The sequence below is a fragment of the Pelobates fuscus genome, chromosome 1, assembly GCF_036172605.1.
Source record: "Pelobates fuscus isolate aPelFus1 chromosome 1, aPelFus1.pri, whole genome shotgun sequence".
NCBI classification, from domain to species: Eukaryota; Metazoa; Chordata; class Amphibia; order Anura; family Pelobatidae; genus Pelobates; species Pelobates fuscus.
The window spans coordinates 213,191,930-213,215,672 of NC_086317.1; the positions used below are offsets into that span (position 1 = coordinate 213,191,930).

Sequence of the window (23,743 nt, forward strand, 5' to 3'; positions counted from 1 at the left end):
GCGGTGACCCCAAGGGGAGTGACTACCCCCCAAAAAACGTAAGGGGATACAATATAGCAATGCTAAGCCCATAAATAGAAAACCTCTCTCCAGACCACAAAAAGTCCCATCAAGTAGCTTACTCTCTGTGCTAACCCTCTATCTCCTATATAACACATTCATGGGTGTTCTGATCTAGACTCTGTCTAAGTATCTGAAGCCCCAGGTACAAAGAACTAAAAGGTCATAAGTGCAAAGTGGGGGGCGGGGCCGAACCGCCGAGCTGAGCGGTCGCAAGAGAGACCAGCTCCTGCAACTTATAATCTTTTAAGCATGAAAAACATGAAAATTTACCTAAATACAGACCGACAGCATTGGACCTCGGTGCTGAGGGGTCACTGGATCCAGGGCGAGGCTGGCTCCTCGAGCTTCAGTCCCCTGGAGGTGAGACCTTCGACTACCCAGTTGAGGCCTACTCCGGCGGTGAGAGGGGTGGACGGCCGCTGCCCCTCTATCCTGCCTAACGGTGCCCAGCCTGAGACCCAGACCCGGGGGGACCCGGCCCCGTTCCACCCCCTATGGACTGGTGGGGGTGATCCCGGTCCTCACCCAGAGGCAATGAGTCCAAGGCCCAACAACACCACCACCACCCTCGAGTGCCCGGACGCAGCACATAAGATGGCGGATGCCATGTGCTCCGGAATCAGCGGAGAGTACTGCTCTTCCACCGAGCTCTCAACAATCAGCGTGATGCCCAGGAGGACTGATAAGTCCGTGGCTTTCCCACCCCACACCGCAGCCCTGCAGGCGATCTCTTACCGGTCCACGACGCAAGCCAAGTCAACGGCGAGCAGCGACGGAAACCAAACCGGACCGTTAGTGGCTGTGGGGCTGGAGACACGGGACAGCGCACAGCAATTACCCCCGCCGGCGACTACCAAACCTGCCGCCATGCAAGGTACTCCTACAGCAGGACTGACCATACATGCACCCTTGGGACTTGCTGCAGCAAGTACTGGAAGCACAAATAAAAGGCGCATAGTCCCATCTAAGATAGCGGCCGCCTTAAGTGCATCGGGCCCACTATCCCACAGCATGTCGGAGCTTGATCGCATCTTTACGGCTTTCTGGGCCAAGTTGGCCCACAGATTACCCAGTGCCACGCCAGAGCAGATACCCGCTGACATACCCCAGCGACCACGAGACAAAAGAGATGCGCGGGAGGTCGAGCCAGCAAAGCCAGCAGTGGGCCAAACATCAAAGCGAAGGCTTAATGGAGGCAAGGAGGGTGTCCCTTCTCCTCGGCTACTCCGCAAACCTCAAAAGCAACACTCTACTTGACCTACCCGGATCAAACAGCACATCAGTGCGTTTGGCGCGAAGCATGAAACCAGGACTCTCCTTGTACAGACAGCTCAGTCGGGGAAGCCTTGGGTGAAGAGCCAGGATGACCCTCAGGCGCACGGGCGAGATACACGAAGACCTCAGACTACTCTGTGGGACCCTGCTGAACCGGTGAAAGGTGTGGGCTGACTGCATGGACTCTCTTTCGGGCCCTGGGCCGCAGTCTGGGTGGACACAGTCATCCCACCACATGAAGGTCTTAATGGCCTCTCTCTGCTGATAAGCATGCTTTGTACTTTTTACTAGTTCCTCATTTTATATTTTAATCACTATGATTATTATTATTATTATTTTACTTTTTATTTTTATTATTTTATTTTCTTTATCCCTCATTTTAGCCAATTTGGCTTCTTTCTTTTATTTTTTACACGGCACATACTCTTGATAATAGAGACCATCATGTAGGTATCTTACATATCACTGATTAAGCTACCCTAACTGTACAAATTGCATTCTGCTTGCATGTCTATTTGTCCTATATTTTACCTTAATACCTGATACAGTCTATGACACGTCAAGCTTCTCTAAACCTCACAATTTGTGTAACTCAGTGGAACGCCATGAAGGGGTCTCTGCGGAAAGCACTATGTTCATATAGACACAGCATTTGTATGTATCTAGCCAGTGTGCCTGTCTTTTTTTTTTTTTTTTTTTTTTTTAATCCTATGTTTTTCTACTTTCTTATTGCAACCACTAGGCATGTTTTCAAATAGGCTGTAAACCTACCCTCACTCTGACACATATGTTTGCCTAATACTCTACCAGTTTATTATTTTCCTTTCTTAACATTTAATAGTCATGTCTCACCAGCTTGCTTTGAAACTCATTTTCACATACCCACGCACATGTCTATGTAACTCATTTAGACCTCATCTTATGTTTTGCTAAACACTTTAGACATATTTGACTACTCAGTGAACTAGCTACTTAACTTAAAAAATGTGTGCAATGACCTTCTATGCCTTATACCTGTTCATGTATGTATTTTACCAATCTTGTACCTGCTGTCGGGGCATGGCAAGAGCTTGTATTAACTATTTGCACCTCAAAAATAAAGAATTAAAAAAAAATAAGTGCAAAGTGCTCAAAAAAGTGCAGAAAACATAAACTAAAGCCTACACGCGTTTCGGCGTGACCGCACGCCGTCCTCAGTTGGGACTTTTTGTGGTCTGGGGAGAGGTTTTCTATTTATGGGCTTAGCATTGCTATATTGTATCCCCTTACGTTTTTTGGGGGGTAGTCACTCCCCTTGGGGTCACCGCCCTACTGCTATCCCAACCCACCCTCCCCTTTCCCCCCCTTTCCCTCCCTTTCCTTATTTCTCTCACTGCTTTTATACCCTGAGCTGTGCATAGTTTAGTATATTGCCCTTCCTTTTTTCCTGTGAGGACTTTCCTTTATTAGGCTCATTGTTAGCCGCTTTTCTATGCTACATATCTCTCTCTTAATGAGACTCTGTCTATTTCTGTTCTGTCCCCGTTTTTTAATAGACTTTAATAAAGTTTTTGTTTTTTTCGCTACTACATTACTATTAAGATTGGGCTGGGCCCTTCCCTTATTGGCTATCTTCTTGTAAGATATCCTTTTGGGCTTTTATTTATTTATTTATTTATTTTTCAGGCCACATTACTTACATTATCGAACTGTGCATTTAAATGAATTCATTTTATTCATACATACAGTGGAAGTGTCAGTAACAAGAGACCTTAAATAAACATAGTAATTTAATTAATTTGAAGTGGACCTATGAAGCGGCGATCACAAATAGTTTTTCAAATGTCCTTTACAGTCCAGTCTGGTGATTTCTGATGTTATCTGTTTGACATTTCTGTATCTCTATGGCTGCTGTTCCTATAGATTAGAATTGTGCTTTGTGCAGAGAATGCTGCATTGTCTCAGTCTGTCTTTATTCTCCTCCCTAGACACGCAGAAAGCAGAACAGCGCCAAAAGCAGGCCAAGGAGAGAAGAGAAGAGCGGGCCAAGTATTTGGGTGAGTTCACCTGAGCTTTGAGTTTTAACCCTTTAGCGCTCAATTAATCATTTTGCCAACACTGCAGCCAATTGAGAAAGTATATACATTCTTTCCTTGATCTTTTGTTCTAATAAATTCATGTCTGGGAAAACTCATAAGAATGGACATATATTAATGTTTAATTGGCCATACTGCCTGCAGAGCATAAATATTTCACATCTCCAAGAGATGGCAAGAGACACAGATTCAGTCTGTAGAAGCCAAATCACATGATGTATGTGCTACAGATTTTTTGATTGCCTGCAGGGTTCTTAACTGTTTCAGCATTGGCACAGTGATTAAATAAGAAAATCATCTAACAGCAACTGGTATGGTACCTGGCACTCCAAATAGGATCAATAAATTAGAAGCTTGACAGGTTTAAAAACATAGACACTGGGGTGCGGGGCCTGACACTCATGGCGATCAGACGTGCCTTGCTTGGGCTCCTCGCCTGGACACGACTCTAGCATGGATTCTGGCCACATTTCGCCTCCCAGTGAATACATACCGGAGCTACGACGTGGCAGGCTCGTGTGGCAACGGCTGGGGGCCGAGTTTGAGGCAGAAAGAAGAACCGGAGGGGACGGTGCGGCCTAGTCGACCCGTGGAGCGGGAGGGACGGCCGCTCTCCCAATCTAGAGGGTGCTGAAGCCCCCTAAAGCCCCGTTACCCCTCATCTCCCCCCCCCCTTGGGACCGGTGGGGGTTATCCCGGTCCCCACCAGGCAGGCCTGCACTTTTACAGCCTACAGCTCTCTTGTGCAGCTGCGCACCAAAGGCAGACAGCTCCCACGCGGCCACACTAAGATGGCCAACGGCAGCGCGGCAGTTCCAGAGAACAAGGTGGTGTGTAAGACTCACTCAGCCGTCACGGTGGGGGATCCCATGAAGGCTCTCGACCTCCACACTAATCACCCTTGGTAGAGACCCCAAGACACACAAGCACCACAGAAGCCTGCATATTCATGCATACCCGCACAGCTGTGGCACTCCCAGGAAACAGGCGCAAGACGCACTCCAGTCGAGTACGACCCACCAACTACCTTGAAGCCTGCACCAAGGACCTGTACCTGGAAGACACCCAGTGACATCACCACTATGCCCCCAACTCCACAACGCGGCAGATCGCACCCTGGTACGGAGGCACGACAGGTTCCGTACCCATACTCACCCAACAACCAGGAGAAAAAATCCAGCAGCGGGACTTTGGGACTCTGTAGCCATCTTAGGTAGTGCACAGGGACTATCCCCACGCATGGGGAAAAGATAACTTTTCATTGTCTAGGTAATGGCCGGAGCCGGCAGTGACCCCGTCCTGTGAGGCTATGACATTATTAAGGCACACACAGTTTACATACACCTTAGCTAACCCCACCTGGTGTCGCGGTGGTGGCAGACATCGACACGCACACACCCTCTCTGATAGAACTACAGTTAAAGCTAATGTTGAAGCTAATATTAAAGCTAATGTTAATGTTTAAGCTGATATTAAAGATTAACGCCACTTTGGTGCTGATTTCTTGCATTAAGATGCCGATGGCGCGCTATGCCTGGTGGAAACTCAAACCTACTCTAACAAGCTTGTAACTTTCAAATTTAATACCATAGTCAGTCAGACAATCACACTGTGTACCTAATGAATATTCACTCATAACTGACAAGTTGATCTATAACTCGAGGAAACTACATTATATAAAATTACAAAATGTGCTATGTTCCGACTTGCCACGATATTGTTCATATATGTTGACAGATAAGGCAGTGATTGCTGTTGTGGCTTTACCTGCACCACTGTATTTTTCTTGCCATGCACAATAAAATAAAGAATAAAAAAAACAAAAAAAAAACATAGACACTATTATGGCATCCGACATTAAAAGCACACGATTTTTAAAGAGATATATTGTAATTCTGTCCAAATATACTACTTTTGATCATAGACTGATCACTATTGTACAGTTAGATCTATAATACATGGTAATTTGCAGATTATCTGTTGTAAAGGAGGGGTAATTTTAACCTTATTGATAGGAGGGTTGGAAACAAATTATGCAATAAACTTAATAAGTAAACCTATTTTGAGTTGTGATTTCCTTAAAGGGACACTTTGCTGCCCAAATACAAAATAAATAACAAATGTACTGTTTAGTAGATATACCCCAAATGAAAACTTGCATGTATTTTTTCATTGTGGATATATCTAAAATCAGCTTGCAAAAATCTGCAGATCTCTTGTCTGCGGCCTTTGCAAGCTCTCCCCTTCTAACCCCGCCCACACTTTCTGTGGCTGTCCATTCACAGACTGCCCCATACAGCTCAATAAGAAGTCTTTGTAAGTCAGGTGCTCAGGAAAATTGCTGCTTCTTGAGGTCAGCTTCACTGAGCTAACGAAACAAGGAACTAACATTTCTTTTCTGTTTGCTTAAAAAGCCAAGGGGTGTAACCAGATAATTTATAAAAGTGTCAATTTCTATTGAAATCTGCACTTTTTGCAAAGTGAAAAAAGAGGATACACTCTTCAGACATAGCCTTTTAGCAAGCTAACGTTGTTTGGGGGTCTAGAGTGGTACTTTAAAGGCTGAAACAACCATTTTACTACATGGAATCCAGAACTGTATATCTGATGATAAACTTGTGTGTTACTGTCCACTCTAGTTACCCTTCCCTTTTGCCTTTTGGACCCCTATGTCAAAAACTCAATAAAATAGAATTGGAAAAAAGTTAATAAGTAAATTCCATATAAAAACACACAACCAATGAAGGGATGAGAGATTTAATAGATGGTAACTTTCAGAAAATGGAGTCTTTTAATCCTTTTCAACATAAAAATGTGTCTTGTCAATACAACTATGTTTCCACTCTAAATAAGCAATTTGATGTAGTTTGCCTTTTCAAATACATTTTCAAATAACTCCTAACTATCAACTCTTGTGCCCATTGTGGCGGACCACCGTAGTATCGCTGCCAAGGATTCCCTTTCCCGTTGTGTTCTAGCGACTTCCAGACGCAGTAATGAATATACCTGGTATAGCTTTCCCCCCATACATCAGCTGAGGCTTAATGTTGGGAGTATACACTGAGGGTTCAACATAAAACCAGTACAGTACTGAACACCCACAAGTCATATATGCCCGGATAGCTGGTCTGCATGCATGCATGCAAATTTGTCTAAATAGTGCCCGGATTCATGGAGAATTGACCAAATGCCACCGGGGTAAAGATTTGACTGGCTGCACAGATGGTCTATGCCCAAAAGTGTTCCAGAGTGTTTGGTGCTTTGGCCGGTCAACTGTTGGGGCACCTGTGTACGCAATAAATAGTATTCCTCCTGGCTCTCAGGGAGCGATAGTTCCCCTCCCTTTTAGATACCTTCCCACCAACAAGTGTTCTCCTGGCACATTGGTAAAGGTGTCATTATCGTAGGTAAAAATGACCAGGAGCCGCAACAACTTATAGACGATTTGAGTTCCATATCAGTCGCGGCTAGGTCCCGCTGAATACGGTTCGCAATGTCTTACGCACGAACAACAGCCAGGGAGTGAGTGTTTGGATGAATTCGGGAGGGGAATGCACTGAATCAGGGGAATTGTGAATAGAACTCGTGGGAGGCCTGGGCAAGTCCACTCCTGAACGGGGTATCCAGGTACAGTTCGTACTTTAATTGTCATAGTTGCAATAAAGTCTACAATATGGGGATGCTTTGTCACACCTATGTTCTAAGTATGCCTGTTTCATACAGCTGTGCTTATGAGCAGATTGTTGCAACACACAGAATGCATTATTCACAATGTTCAGCACAAACCTGAAATAATAACCAGATAAAGATCCATGTTTCCAGTAATGTGCCTTCCATGCTTTTATTCACAACCAAAACTGAAGCTGGGCCACATAATCAAAATGGTGACGTTTCTCCAGCTAATTTTTTCCTTTTTTTTTTTTTCTCCATATGTCTAATTATCTATCCCCCGGTCTCTCAACATCTGTGTCCTCTTTGTTCCTTATGTGCCTTTCCAATATTCAATATGCTTCAAAATATATTTTTTCTAATCTGGACACAATTATCTTCGTTCCTCTGCAAAGATTTAACCACGTCATTGTGCTGTGCTTTGTTATACGCACAGAAAGACAAGATGGACTATATTAGGGGAAGGGAGGAAGAGTTTATACCCTTGTTTCAGTATTCAAGGATTGCAAAATTACCGGTTTAAAGCTATTGATTTTTTTCTATTACTGTGTTTTATTTCAATCATAAACATTGATCCAGACCCACTGCAGTATTTTCAGGCTGTGTCCTCTGTCTGCGGTTCCAATGTCTCAATGCAGATGCCATCTGATAGAGGGACTGATAGAGTGCTTTGTTCAGAAACGGTTACTAGTCATTCACTCTGGGCTGCCATTACAACACTTTGGGCCCCTGACAACCCCAATAACCGGGCCTCCCCTGACACTCACAGGCACACTAAGATACTACGGCACAGATACACACTTTAAGATACTGATACACAATGCCATACAGACACACACAAAGTCACTGACAGCCAGAACACACTCTCAGATATACACACACAGGTACACAATGCCACACCACAAAAACATTCACACGCAATGCCTGAAACTCATACAGCAAGACAAATACATTTAGAAAATTTGTTCTCGGTTTTCTTTGGCGTCTAGGAGGGGAACCAGGTGCAAACAATGATGCATTGTTGACTTCTTCATGTACGAACATATAATGTCCTCTCAGCAGTACTGCACAGGAGGAAAAAGGGGGCATACCCCTATAAGGGGCCCGCACAGTTGTTCTACGATGTGGTTTGCTTAGAGGAGATCATTGTATCATTGCATATCTCCAGTGGGCAAATGTGGGTCCTAGAGTTCATCTGGGACCCTTACACCCTCTGATAGTGCACCCTGGGTACACGTGATGAAATTGAATTTTATTGCATGCTTGACAATATTTCATGTTAGAGATTTTTTTTTTAAATAGCCAAATAAATGCAAAGGAGAAGCAAAGCAAATTTTAATAATGTGAAAAAACCTTAGATTCATGAAAATAGTGGCCATTTTCCTTAATAGCTGTAGAAGCACCACACATTTGGATAACCTGATTCAGCAGGAATTTATCCATCAACTATCCATCTCTTCTGCAGCCATTCATGGAGATTTAGGGTACTCGTGGGCAACTTTAACTCTTATACAGACCATCCCATAAAAGTTCTGTGGGATTGCGCTGTTGTGTGTGGGCTGACCTGGTCATTAGTTGGTGCTGTCCTTTCTTTTGGATCATCGATTGCTGAGGAATGAAGACATGCCCATCTGGCTGGAGTCATGCTGTAATAGTCATGGTGGTTAGACTTGACCATGGACTATGTAAAAAAAAAAAAATTACCAACTTGATCATGAGCAAATCAAATCACAGGCCATGACACTACCGCTCCGTAATTGATAGTGGAAATCACATGTTCACCAATGATAATAATAATAATAATTATTGTTATTATTATTGGTATTTACCTGCACATATACAAGGGGGAAATGTAATAATAAATTAAAGAATTACAAAATGTTTCAGGAACAATAGGTTGATGAGGACTCTGCTCAAACGAGCTTACATTCTAGAGGAATAATGTGCCCTTTCTAACGTATTTCTAACGTTGATATTTCAAACATTGTCACCTCTGTTAACATTACCTACTATTTCACAAAATGACAAGTTTCTGTAATGTTTGGTACGTGCCCGGCGCTTCTATACACTCTTAACAATAGTTGTTGTTTTGCAGCAGTTATTCTGGTAAAGCCAGCTATATTCATATGCTTAGAACAGTTAATAATGAACCAACTCTATGGCTAGAAGAGGCCTTGATGAAGGCCACTGACAGCCAATGGAGATTTATCTGAGTATGCACACTAATAAACAAAAAAGAGCAAGCCACTTCTCTTTTTACTAAAATTATTCTAGTCTATTTAAATAATCCCAAGCAGCAACAGAATTTTAACACCTACAGAGGAGTTTTTGTCAATCTTTAATTTAGAAGTTTGTTATAAAAAGGAATAGTTAATCCAAATACATAAAATTTATATATATAAGCACAAGAAATGGCACCTCAAAATAGGTGAGTAACACTTTAAAGGGACACTCCAGGCACCCAGACCACTTCTGCCCATTGGAGTAGTCTGGGTGCCAACTCCCACTACTCCTAACCCTGCAACTGTAATTATTGCAGTTTTTTATAAACTGCAATAATTACCTTGCAGGGTTAACTCCACCTCTAGTGGCTGTCTACTAGACAGCCACTAGAGGTCACTTCCTGATTTCTATCAAGGATTTTCCTTGCTAGAGTGCCGCTGGACGTCCTCACGCTGTGTGAGGACCTCCAGCGTCACTCATTTCCCCATAGGAAAGCATTGAAATTCATTTCCAATACTTTCCTATGGGGAGACCTAATGTGCATGCGCGGCATTGCCGCGCATGCGCATTAGGTCTCCTCGGCCGGTGGGCGGGATCAGTCTCGCCAACCGTCCGACGGAATCAGAAGGAGGAGCGTCGCGGAGGAGGAGACAGCGACGAGGGACATCGTCGCTGCCTCAGGTAATAGAATATTTTTAATGCACTGGAGGTACCCTCTCCCTCCCACCCCTTCAGTAACTGGTGATTAGGTGGTGGGAGGGAGAGGGTACCTCCAGTGCCAGGAAAACGGATTGTTTTCCTGGCACTGGAGTTTCCCTTTAGGCAACATCACAAAATTACAACATTTTGGCTCGTTTGTCGAGGATGGCTTTACAAAGGCCCATTTCTGAGGCTGAAACATTACAAGTTTGTGATGTGCATTGAAAATATTCTATAGGCACCTAGACCACGTCATGTTAACAAGATAACCCTAGCAGTGCTGACCTGGTTACCTAAGCAGTAATAACAATCTTATAAATAACAAATTAAGATATTTTCGCACTCTGAGAAAAATGACATGAAATGGCTTTAAAAAAAAATAAAAATAAAAATTGTTATAATTTCTCAATAATTAAGTCCCAATAATGATTATGTTAACTCTGTAGCTGCCAAGAAAAATGTGTGGTTGGAGAAGGAGGAGAAGGCCAGACAGCTGAGAGAGAAACAGATACAGGACCGGAAGAAGAAACTTGAGGAGCAGAGGCTGAAGGCAGAGAGAAAGCGAATCCTACTTGAGGAACGGCAACGCTTAAAGCATGAGAAAAACAAGGTATGCCAACTGTAAGCACATGCTTTGTTAATCAATAATATGCATTTTTTACAAATGAAGCACAATGTACTATTGTACTTTTTTTTTATTACTTTTTTCCGTTTCAAAATTCCTTCTTAATCATTATACTATATATCTCTATAAGAATTCCCTCTATTAATATACATAAATATATAACATTGCAGGAAGCCCTACATCCACTAATTAATTTAAAAACCCAAAGGTCCTAGGCAGTAGCTTTAGTTGGCTCTCCGGAGCTATGCCACGCAATGCTTGTTAGCGAACTCATCAGTTTAGAGTGTCAGCCAATGAGCTTAGAGAAATTTCTTTAATGGGTCTGATCATCTGCAAAATAGATTTAAAGAACAGTAAATTTGTGTTTCTGCTTCAAGATAAAGATCTGCTTGCGGCGGGTTGCTCGCACAGGAAAACATTGGGAGGTTATTGCACATGCGTAGCAAATGCTGTGCTGTGGTAATCAGCATCTCCTCGTAGACATACATTTAACCCCCTAAGGACCAAACTTCTGGAATAAAAGGGAATCATGACATGTTAATCAGTGCATCTCTATGGAGAGCATTCAGTGTGGAGATAGGAAACACTAGTGGCTGTTTGAGTGACTGCCACTAGAGGTGTAACTAGCCAGCTAGCCAGGAATGTAAACATTGCCTTTTTTCTGAAAAGAGAGTCGACAAGCAATCGCCCTGTAAGACCATTTTGAGCAATGAAATAAATGTGCATTTTGATGACAAGCTTTTATTACCTATAAATAATCCCCAGGAGCGATATGAGTCTGCAGTTACCAGAAACACTAAGAAAACCTGGGCAGAGATCCGACAACAGCGGTGGTCCTGGGCAGGAGCATTGAATCAAAACTCCCCTGGACCTAGAGGAGGTGAGTAAGGTGACACTTTTGAAGTATTGCGGCCTCCATTGTTCATGATTCATTGTGGAAGTTTGTTCCTGTGCATGAACCTTGCATGACTTTAACCTGCATGACAATTTCTCGTAGGGAGATGCATTCTGATTGCCATGATCTTCCTGTACTTTTTCACGCCAGCAAATGGCAACAGTAGGAAGTAATAACATTGCCCCATTTTCAGCTGCTTAGTAACAGTTTGTGCTTTATTTTGAAAGTATAAGCAGGACAAATACAGTGGCCTTTGGCTTTGGCCAGATACATCTTTAATAGACTACCTAAAACTGCAAAGGACAAAAAATATATATGATGGACCACAGTGCAAATTTTTATATATAAAAAGCTTCTTGTACGGTAGCAACACAAGTGTTTATTGTTCATAGATTTAAGCATGAATGCTGCTGAATAGCTTTGTACAGTACTCACTGCCATTACATATTCCATGTATCTCCACTGAGCACAGTGGCTTATGGGATTTTCTCATGGCCACAAATAAAAAAATAAAAAAGAGGGGGAGGGAAACTCCATTAGTTTCACATTTATTTATTTTTTTTACTCCACGGTTCTAGAAGTTTTGTTTGAATTGTACAAACAAACATCAACAACCATTGATGAAAAGCTAGCAATTGTTTTCTGTTTTGATTGATGGAAGTATTTTCTTCAAATAGTATGTTGCTAAGGGCTTCATGACCTTACCCATTTTAATGTATGCCTTTACATAATAACATAGGAAAGATAGGTGCTTTGTGTATTTCTGAGCAAGTCCTCTTTTACATGCTTACCTGTCACCTGATTGATACCTTACATCTGTCACTAAAAAGTGTCTATATGTTGGATTAACATTTTTTTTAAAAATATTTCCGCAGTTCAGAAGATTGAGCTTGTTACATGTGCTATTTATTATGTTGAACCTAATTTTTCCCAGCATGCTCCTTACCTAGCTTCCTAACTGGTGGCTAATGCAACATGTTTTAGACCAGGTGTAATGAGATTTTCGCACAAACTATTCTCTCCACTGGGCCTTGGTTTCTAGTTTTTTCAGGGCATGGAGATGTTGCCCTTGCCACCCAGGGTGCTGCCTGTAAATAGTAAAGGCCATGCTCCCTCTGTACGTGTATGAACGGGTATTCAGAGAAGGAATATCACCTGTGATTCAAACAACTCAAAGATGCCAAAAGACATGGAACACAAAGAGGAATGTTTGCCTAACACAGCAGATGTGTTATTAGAATAAATGACACAGCAGACGATATTACAAAGTTAGCTGGAAACGTCCTACATAATGTCTTTGCAGGTAAACCTGCTTCCAAGACAAGTGCTAACTGTAGAATCCAGCTCTGCCTATTCTCCAATGGTAGGAATGTCCTAAACACTTGAGTGGCTTTTCCTTCTTGGACTCTTGTCAATATTGAGGCATCTAATGCCATTAATGTTCAGTCATCGCAGAAATCTTGACTAAAGATGGACATGGGAATTTGCAATGCCTAAGGCACTGCAAAGCGTTTGTTACAAATAGAACGAAGATTGCTAGTCGTTGCACTTTTCCTTTAGAATTCTTCTTTTGACGCATGGGATAAGTAACAGTACATAATTTTTAGATAATGCAGTCTGCATGGGATACAACTGGGAGGGGGTCACCATAATTATTAACATCAGTGGTATTTCAGTGCAAACTGTAACAATAATTCTAGTAGGCCAAAATCATATTAAATATATATATACTGAACTGTTAAACCATTACAAAAAACATTGCCTTGATGGATTTAGATTTAGATTGTAGTTATTATTTTATCCACAGTGGATTTACATAAAGTTATTTAAGGTGACAGGTCTTATTAACTTATTACCATACTAGCTTACTGGCTGAAAATATTTCTTTAAATTAGGAATAGCCAACAGACAGCTAGCTATCCAGCTGCTGTAGAACTGACACTGGCAAAACATAGGAGGTCTGTAATTTCAGAACAACTGGAGAGCTTCCTGCAGGTGACCCTTACGGTCCCATGATGCTTTGCCATACTTCCCTACAGTACCCAATTTGCTTGTCTTGGATATGCACTTCCCATGGTGCACTGGCAGACAGCTGTAGGGCTTCTTGAGATATTTCTACATTTTAGAGATCACAGGTTTGGAAAATGGGTTCCCTGTAGATTAATTAGGAGTCACAACATATTTATTTTGACATATTTTTTTTCGATTTGAGTTGGAAGTACAACCCCCTCTGCAGAGGCACCAGGGAGGAAGGCAGTGTTGTGTTTTGTGCATGTGGCTGGGCTTCCCTAACACAGCACATTATATATTGCAGGTGCAAACAGATGCTCAGTTTCTGCAGTAAATCTTCCCAGACATGTTGACTCTATAATCAACAAGCGACTGTCTAAATCCTCTGCAACCCTATGGAACTCACCAAGTAGAAGTAAGCGCTTTTTATACCATTGGAAGTATACGGAGAGTAATAGACTTATCCGTGTGCGTACTTTAATAAGTTTTCAATAATAAGTAGCATAGTGTCATAACTATGCTATAATTTAAGTAGCCTAAAAAAACACAGCATAGTTTAATTTCATCAGTAAAGTGTCAAGCTGCATACACATATTACTGGCTGTATATTATATATTGAGAAAGATACCTTGTGATTTATATCACCTCCCCATATTCCTCAATCCATCTCTGTCTAGAGTCCGTTTATTGTGCTCTATATCAAGATCACTATCTAGATGACCATACATTGGGGTCTATTCACTAAACTGGTTTAATAATAAACAAATGACAAGGGATTGTAATTTTTAGGTAAAACTAAAAGAGCTGGAAAATGTATCCAATTTGGTTATTTTGTCCTGAATTTTGCAATGCCCTTGTCAGTTCTCCACAATTCATGTTCTATCTAGTAGTTTATAAACCTGTGATAAACTCCGGTGTTCCACTATCCTGTATAGGAATCGAGAAACAACACTTAAAGGTAAGAGTTACTATGATGTCCTATTGATGAGCTTTAAATAAGTAGTTTGGTATTTTCAAGAAGATCGCAATGCTAAAAGGTGGCTTGAATGAACCTTGATCATTATTAGGGTAATAAAAACAAAGCTGGACTATTTAACCTACTCTGGACCTTATCATGCTGGGATTACACCTCAACAAAGCTTTATTAAAAAATAAAATACACATATTTTTGTGTAATAGGTGCCTGTTTGACTACATTCAGCTGATAAACAAACATTATCCCTCTTACTAATTGTCACCTTGTATACAAATGCTGTGACATGTCAAAAAAAAAAAAAAAGCTTTTCATACTTTGCTAGAATGTATGGGTCCCAATAGATGTTTTACACTTGATACATGAAGTTTCTATCCAAAGCTTGTCATTCCAAAGTTCCGGTGTTACAAGATACTGCAATACTGCATTCTTTGCATCTGCATTACTGGACTAATACGGCCACTCGAAAAAGAATAAATGCTTAATGTTGCTTCGTGTCTGTAGTGTCATGTCATAACCTTTTACAACAGGTATGGTATGGGGTTGGCTATGCCCAGTGAAATAACACGGTGTGAATCTCTATCTGTTCTCCGAAGTTATTTTATTGCCAGGAAAAATAAGTAAACCCATTTTGCCGGATTCATTGAGCATACACACTCCTTTGCTTAAATTAGAAAACGATATATATGAATGTTTATACCCTGCTATCTACACACACAGAATAACGTTCCTGTGCTGCATGGAGCTGCTTCCTTAACACACAGGAATGCTGAGTGCTTTCTGTTTCTCAGGAATGTCGCTGGTTACCATCTCTGGCCTCCCAGATATTTCCAGGGCGGATAGTGGAGGAGGAAGTCTCTTCATTGTGTAACACAGGAGAGAGCGATTATTGGACAGTCTGTTCTGCTGTACACACTGCACACATTTTATAGAACTGTGTGTGAACTTTTCACTATTTTAGTGTGTCTTATATGCACTTTGGATTTCTGTTTTTCTGTCACTTTATTCATTTTTTTGTCTTTCTGTCTAGTGTTTGTTTTGTCGAGCTCTCTTCCTTGTCTTTTATTCTGCCTCTGTTTGTCTTATCTTTCTGCCTGTCAGCTGTCCGCCTATCTTTCCATCTTTCCGTAACATCTCTATGAAAAAAAAGAAAACGTAACTTTAACACATCTGCTTTTCTTACTGAAAGGAACTTGCAGTAAGATCGGTTTTATATGTGTTTTGGGATTGCGAAATCCATAAATACTCTGGGGTTTATTCACCAAATGTATTTGCTCAATGCAAATAAAAATAGGTGAAGTGGCAAAATAGGATTGGAGAATATACCAAAATCAGTGTGACAGAACAAACTGTTTAGTGAATACACCCCTTTGTGCCAAAACTAGGAAAGGGAGAAGATTTGATAAGTCTTTTCAGTTTGGTGTATTTATCAGTCATAACACTGTAGCCATAGAAATGAAACACATGCAGCCTGCTAGCTTTTCTTACGCCCTGTCTGCTTCCTCACTTCTAATTCCAAACACTTGAGCTTAAAACAGAGAGGAGGTTTGTGTTATTAACAAGGCAAGTACCACTCAACTTCAGTGAAATAACATGTTAACAATATGGCGTCACCCCAGATCTGCTACAATGGATGTTTCATGCCAAAGCAATAATTACATTTCTTTCTCTCCCTTATTTCTCCCTCTATCCCATTAACTTCTCTCTCATTCATAATCTCTCACTCTCCCTACTTTCACTGGTCCTGTAATTCTCTCTATAAAGACCGAAGTCTGCAGCTCAGTCCTTGGGAGAGCAGTATCGTTGACCGATTGATGACTCCTACCCTCTCGTTCCTTGCCCGGAGTCGCAGCGCAGCTACCCTTCCAGGAAATGGGCGAGATCTGAGTAAGAATCACATTTTTAATGGGTGGTAAAGGACATAATACTTATTTATAAATCTTCATTGTATAATGCAGAGCTGCATAATGAGTGTACACTCTATTATTATGGGTATTTATATAGCGCCAACAAATTCTGTAGCGCTTTACAATATTACAAGAGGGGGGCATTTTACAATAAATGAGACAATTACAAAAAATTATAGGAATAATAGGTTGAAGAGGATCAAATGAGCTTACCATCTATAAAGTAGGGGTTGGACATATTGGACCAATCAGCAGTGAGGGCCCACAGTGTAAAGGAATTGGGGTATAACTGCACGAAAGGTGCAAGTATGATGCTCTTGTCTAAGTGAAAACTGGTTGCAAATCAATTACTCATTGCTGTTGCTTGGAAAAGCTGGAATGGGTGTACGTCCAAACCTTTCAGATGGTTGGACATGGCGAATTGTTCATGTTCTGATTTTCTTTGACGGTTGTTTTGTATGTCATGTTTGAAAATGGTTTACACTTATTTTGCTGTTTGCATTGTTTGTTAAAATACACTGATAGCATATCCAGCAAAAAAAAAGTTAGTGACATGCCTCACTTTGAAACAACTGTCCCATTCAAAAGCTTTAGCTTTGAATGCAAAAGTTGACACATGCTGCAGGTTGAAAAAGACAGGCAATTATGATTTACATATTTACTTGTTTTCTTCTTTCTTATGCCTTCCACAAACAATACAGGGAAGAAACTGATCTAACCTATAGGTGTCCTATCCCTAGGAATGATGGAAATGTGAATAGGGTACGCCTGCCAAACTTACATGTGTAGTTGGAAGATCTCTTAAGCTTGCAACATCCTGACAGGGGGAAAGGGCGGGTGGGGGGGAATCTGATCAGAGTGATCATGTAGAGCAGGTTCTGGTGTCGGGCTTCTTCCTCTGCACAATGATTTCTGCCATTTGTGGACTAGTCTGAAACTGAGACGGTTTGGCAAAAGAGAGAAGGTGGGGGAGGCTGAAGAAACTCCTCTAGCTTAGAAGTGTGCCCATCAATGTAGTCTGACCAAGTTTATAGCTTTTTAAATAATAATGTAATAATCCCTTATAAACAAAGTTTTTCTTGCTTAACTTTGGTTTGTATATTTATAAAAACATTTGTTTGCTTGATTTAAAAAAAAAATGTCAAGTGATGCATGTCCTTTTAAGAAGAAAAATAGAAATGAGTTTATACTTAGCACACTTGTAGCAGTCTTTTACTATCAGCCACCAAACCACCACCTTCTCTTTGCAATAATTGGTGGCCTCACTGGCACAATTTACATTGCTGCCAAGTCACTGTATATTCGTGAATGTGTGAGAATACAAAAGGTCTTAGCAAAGAGAACATTTGGTTTTAGATGTAACAGTACTCAGAGCCATGGATCAGTCAGAAATGCATGTTGTTGACTCTGGAATGTCTTATTAATGCTCCCATACATTTGTTTAAATTATGACACAAATATGGAGCCAGATCCAGCTTACTTAGCAGTGGTAAACCATCTGCCTGATCTTTTGGTGATGCTCCTGATCTTGTATGTATGAATTCTGGTTTCAGATAGAGAGGTTCCTAGATTCCTCCCATCCAGTGAGTGATTAAGAGTGTGCTCAAAACTTTCTCTCTTTTGGTGTGGTTAATGTCTTCTTTTAACCCCAATAAGGTATTGGTCAATTCTCCCTCTCTACTCAATCTTCTCGTGCTCTTAGAAGGGAAGGACACTAGTATTAATATACCCTAGGACTGCATGAGGTGGTCTGTGTACTTGTTTATCTCTGTCTTTTGTGTCTTACAAAAATAAAACATAATTTTCTGATGTTCCTTTCCTAGCAGGTTCTCATGTTTGTCCCCGTTCTGCATCTGCTAGTCCCCTGACTCCATTTAATAGTCACAAACACCGCTGTCCAGAACGTCGAAGGACTGTTGCCAGTAGCCCAGATATTACCCCACGAAAAAGGAGTGATGCCTCTCCGGTGAGCTACAAAGCAGTTCTTACATTATTAAAGAGAAAAAATAAATGTTTTAATTGCTACAAAAAAGTGAAATTGTATAATAATTTTCCCAGTATGGTAAGATATGCCCACCAAAATGCATTGTTATAAATTTGGAATTAAGTGCAGTTGAGTGAGAAAGGGGAGAGGAAATGATACATTGAATAGCAAATAAATAGAGTACAGGGAATGGAAAAACCAGGCAAGGAGAGAACGGACAGATAATGAATATGGATTGACCCCAAAAATCCAGGCACACACAGAGTAAAGCAACCAAGAAACCAGCTTTATGAGTGTTCTTCAGAGATCGATCAGTCTGTGGAAGTAAATGATCAGTGCTTTATCTGAAATTGGGTGACAGTGTGCTAAATTACAGCTATTTTCCTCAACAACTTCTTTATCTGTGTATCCAACTTGCACAGCACTGGAATACGTTACTGCTTAATAAATAATAATAATAATAATAATTAAAAAACCTCCATGAAAAGTAGCAGAAAGCTCACTGGAGTCCTATGGAGCAAGACACAGGAAACACTCTTCGTGTGTTGTGAGTGATGTGATATCAGGCCAAATAAACCTTCTTCAGTAGAGAAAGCAAAAGTGTGACTTTTTAAGCATTAATTAAGGGTTAATAAGTATATAGGGGTGTATATAAAAAAAAAATACCCCTCTCTGTCTCATTAGAGAGATCTTTGCCAGAAGCTTAAGGAAGCAAGGTGAAGGGTCAGTGTAGGACCCGCATAGGGGGGTCTGCCTTGACGTTGGCAGGCGGGCATTCCCTCCAATGGCCATTGGAGCAACTAAATGACCTCCATTTGTCTAAATATACATAGGGATTAAGGAGAGCGCAGGTAACTTTTTTTTTTTCTTTGACTTTTTAAGGAGCCCGTTGTCAGAGACAACGTGAGAGCACCTGATGTTAACCCAGTGGTGTGATATCTTAGGCATGTCGAAATCTACATTTGCCGTCGGTATTTACATTTCCTGTCTAGGACCAAAATGCACTTTGCCTGACAGACACAAACTGACACAATCACTCAGTGACATACACACCCTCTCAGATATACATACACTGACATACATTCACACTCACTGATTTGACACACTGACAAACACACAATCACTCAGACACACCCTAACAGACACATGCACTTACTGACAGACACATGTACATACTAACAGTTACTCACTCACAGACCCACTAACAGACAAACTCACTCACATATATACACACACATTCACAGACAGACACACATACTCACAGACATACACTGACAGACAAACTCACTCACAAATACACGCGCACATTCACTGACAGACACACACAAATACTCACAGACTCGCCGGCAAACAAATGGCTGGCCTGCTCCATTCCCCCTCCCCCACTTGCCACTCCCAGCAGTAAATTCCTTTTAAGTAAAGTAACTGTCTTATCTCTCTTCCTTAGTCTCGAAACATCCATCCCTGCAACATGAAGGCCATTTAATTTTACTCTGCGTTTTTTGCCGCCCCCTGAAAGTGCCGCCCAAGGCAAATGCCTTGTCAGCCTCGCGGAAGATACAGCCCTGTGTAGGAATAGCCCCCATTAAGTGCCATGGAACAATGTGAAACAGTGTGAGGGAAAACTTGCTGATGTCAGCATTGTAGCGTACCCAAAAAATTTCTACCCATGGCCTTAGTCTGTTAAAATAATCTAATTGAAACAACAGATGAGTGAGAAATTACTTTTGTGGCCTTAAATTTACTTTGAATTCTCAACATATCACAATTTAGGAAATACCCCTGTAATATATTGTCATTTTTTAACTTTGAATAATTGGATATTTGCCATTATATTACTTTTGTTTCCTCTGTTTTTTTGTTTTTGTTTTTTTGCTTTTGTGCACTTTTTTCTTTTTGTCTGCACTACAGTTTTATACTATGTTAATTATGCATTCTAGAAAAAGAAAGAAAAGAAGGAGAAAGATAGAGAGAATGAGCGGGAAAGGAGTGCTCTGACCAGAGACAGAGTTATTAAAAAACGTCAATCTCTTCCCGCAACAAAAAGTCGTGTATCTCCCTCTCCCGACATAAGGTCAGTTTACAGCAAGAGCCATGTAAATATGCTATTATCAAAAACTTGGCATATAATTGTTCTCTTTTTCATTTCAGTAGTTTGAAGTCCAAAAACAGGCCGTCCTCTCCATCCACCCCTACTCGTCGCACAGCCTCACCTATCCCAGGCACCTCTGGACAAGGGACCCCAAAACAGTCTTCCCCCAAAAATGCTCTAGGGACAACCAAGACCAAAATCAAGGAGAAAACTCCTAGCAAAATCAAAGAGAAAAAAGAGGAGCGCAAGGTGGAAAAAGTAAGGCAGCCATCACCCGCTCCACAGCAAGAGGAAGTAACGGTGGTTCAAGAAAGACTAGAAAATGTCCCTAGCACAACTCCAAGCATAGGTAAGTTATTACAACAATAATCACAACTACTCCTGTCCACTGTACGAAGGACAAAGGTAGATCCAAAGCGAAGTCTCAGTCGAGTCTACATCTCCATTGTCATACCCCTTGTTATTTTACATCCCGAATGTCAGGATTGGGCAGACTAGATGGGCAGAATGGTTCTTATCTGCCGTCACATGATATGTTTCTATACCTATATATCTACTCATAACCATTCTATTCGTTGTCAGGCAGTAAAAAATATACAGGGAGTGCAGAATTATTAGGCAAGTTGTATTTTTGAGGATTAATTTTATTATTGAACAACAACCATGTTCTCAATGAACCCAAAAACTCATTAATATCAAAGCTGAATATTTTTGGAAGTAGTTTTTAGTTTGTTTTTAGTTTGAGCTATTTTAGGGGGATATCTGTGTGTGCAGGTGACTATTACTGTGCATAATTATTAGGCAACTTAACAAAAAATAAATATATACCCATTTCAATTATTTATTTTTACCAGTGAAACCAATATAACATCTCAACATTCACAAATATACATTTCTGACATTCAAAAACAAAACAAAAACAAATCAGTGACCAATATAGCCACCTTTCTTTGCAAGGACACTCAAAAGCCTGCCATCCATGGATTATGTCTGTGTTTTGATCTGTTCACCATCAACATTGCGTGCAGAAGCAACCACAGCCTCCCAGACACTGTTCAGAGAGGTGTACTGTTTTCCCTCCTTGTAAATTTCACATTTGATGATGGACCACAGGTTCTCAATGGGGTTCAGATCAGGTGAACAAGGAGGCCATGTCATTAGATTTTCTTCTTTTATACCCTTTCTTGCCAGCCACGCTGTGGAGTACTTGGACGTGTGTGATGGAGCATTGTCCTGCATGAAAATCATGTTTTTCTTGAAGGATGCAGACTTCTTCCTGTACCACTGCTTGAAGAAGGTGTCTTCCAGAAACTGGCAGTAGGACTGGGAGTTGAGCTTGACTCCATCCTCAACCCGAAAAGGTCCCACAAGCTCATCTTTGATGATACCAGCCCAAACCAGTACTCCACCTCCACCTTGCTGGCGTCTGAGTCGGACTGGAGCTCTCTGCCCTTTACCAATCCAGCCACGGGCCCATCCATCTGGCCCATCAAGACTCACTTTCATTTCATCAGTCCATAAAACCTTAGAAAAATCAGTCTTGAGATATTTCTTGGCCCAGTCTTGACGTTTCAGCTTGTGTGTCTTGTTCAGTGGTGGTCGTCTTTCAGCCTTTCTTACCTTGGCCATGTCTCTGAGTATTGCACACCTTGTGCTTTTGGGCACTCCAGTGATGTTGCAGCTCTGAAATATGGCCAAACTGGGGGGGCGGAGCCTGGACGCCAAGCGGACGCATCTGCCACGAGCTCCTGCTAGACGGGCCGCAAAAGCAGAGAAAAAACGGCAACTGAATGGCACAACGATCCTTACGGGTGCACTACCCCGGGGCCTGCCGATGCAGGGAGCACGGTGATGCAGCTGCGGCCTACTGGGGCTGGAGCCGGGGGGAGACGGCCGCTCTCCTCGGCAACGGAGCCCACAAGCGACATCACTGCAACCTACCCCCCCCCCCCATGGACCGGTGGGGGATATCCCGGTCCCTGCTGGAACACCATGTTTAAGCGGAAAGCTGACAAGCGAGCCCCACGGTACGCAGAGGCAACAGAATATCAAGGCCCTATTAAAATGGCCGCCCAACGCGTGCCTCAGCGGCGGGTAGCCCAACCCAAGCTATCCACTCCTCAACGAGAACACCTTGACTGGCTCTGCACAAGGCTTAGGGACATGCTACACAGCAGAGGCATACCCTACTACAAGGCTGAAGCATTAGTGGCCTCGTGGTTCCGACCGGCGGCAAGGCGTAGTCACTACAGGCGCATACCTCGAGCCTCCAGAGCTGCTGTTCGGCTATATAGGTTCCGGCGAGCCTTAAAGAGGGACAGAGCACCAGGTTTATCGCACGCAAGCCTCCGCCTCCAGTTACACAAAACCGGGATAACCACACAAGCCACTCTAGTGGGGCACTCATTGGACCGGTCTCATATGAGCCAGCGCAACTCGAACCAGCACCCACCCGCCATCACTACGACACAGGGGTACGTGCGGCTGCACACCCCCAAAGATACCACCGGAGCAGTTATTTGGCACAAGGACACCACATCCAGAGGCCCTGAAATTGTAAGGCCGTATCACACACCCAGTGTATCTGAGACAACACAACAGCAGCACCAAGGTATGACCTGCCAACCCCATCAACCCACTCACCAACCCCGAATGGGGACCCAGAGACATTCTAAAGGGGCATCAGGACTCTACCTGACTGGAGTGGGCTGAACAATGAATACCTTACAAACTGTCTGCCTGGAGGACTAAAACTACTCATACCGATTAACCCACTATCACCCAGCGGAATTACCCTTACTTTAAAGGACCCTTGTTTGTCTTGTCCGGCGTCTAGCCTCATTAGACTACTCATTATGAAAATGTATTATTTCACTGCAATATTGCTCTACCGTCCTCCTCTCAGGTCTTATGATTTGTTCCCACTGAGTTTGCTAGTTGCTCCATATAGTGACCATATCTGCTCGAATTCTGCACAGCTTGCTAGACTGTGCACCCACAAAGGTCTCACTACATCAAAAACAACACACAATCAAGCAACCACATAGCAGCGAGACTTATTGCGACACACATACATAATACAGCGAGAACTAAACTGCCATAATGCGAACCTAGGGCATGTAACTCACAAGGCAGCACACCTCACAATACCACCAAGCGAGATTATTTTTGTTGTGTACATGTGCAGCCGGGCGTGCTTATTGCACACGACAGATGTCCCATAGCCTGGTTATTTCTTTGCTATTTTCCTGCT

At 42.1% G+C, this 23,743-nt stretch overlaps 1 protein-coding gene across 1 annotated transcript in view; it reads left to right on the plus strand.

The window, feature by feature from the left end:
- The window catches only part of MAP7D1 (MAP7 domain containing 1), a 103,198-nt gene that overhangs the window by 63,064 nt on the left and 16,391 nt on the right, over window positions 1–23,743 (plus strand). Inside the window, exons 3-10 of the mRNA XM_063454520.1 lie at window positions 3,306–3,374; window positions 10,451–10,614; window positions 11,395–11,509; window positions 13,839–13,949; window positions 16,272–16,394; window positions 18,241–18,380; window positions 20,339–20,472; window positions 20,550–20,839. Of these exons, the coding sequence (XP_063310590.1) occupies window positions 3,306–3,374; window positions 10,451–10,614; window positions 11,395–11,509; window positions 13,839–13,949; window positions 16,272–16,394; window positions 18,241–18,380; window positions 20,339–20,472; window positions 20,550–20,839 (1,146 nt within the window). The remainder of the gene's footprint in view (window positions 1–3,305; window positions 3,375–10,450; window positions 10,615–11,394; window positions 11,510–13,838; window positions 13,950–16,271; window positions 16,395–18,240; window positions 18,381–20,338; window positions 20,473–20,549; window positions 20,840–23,743) is intronic.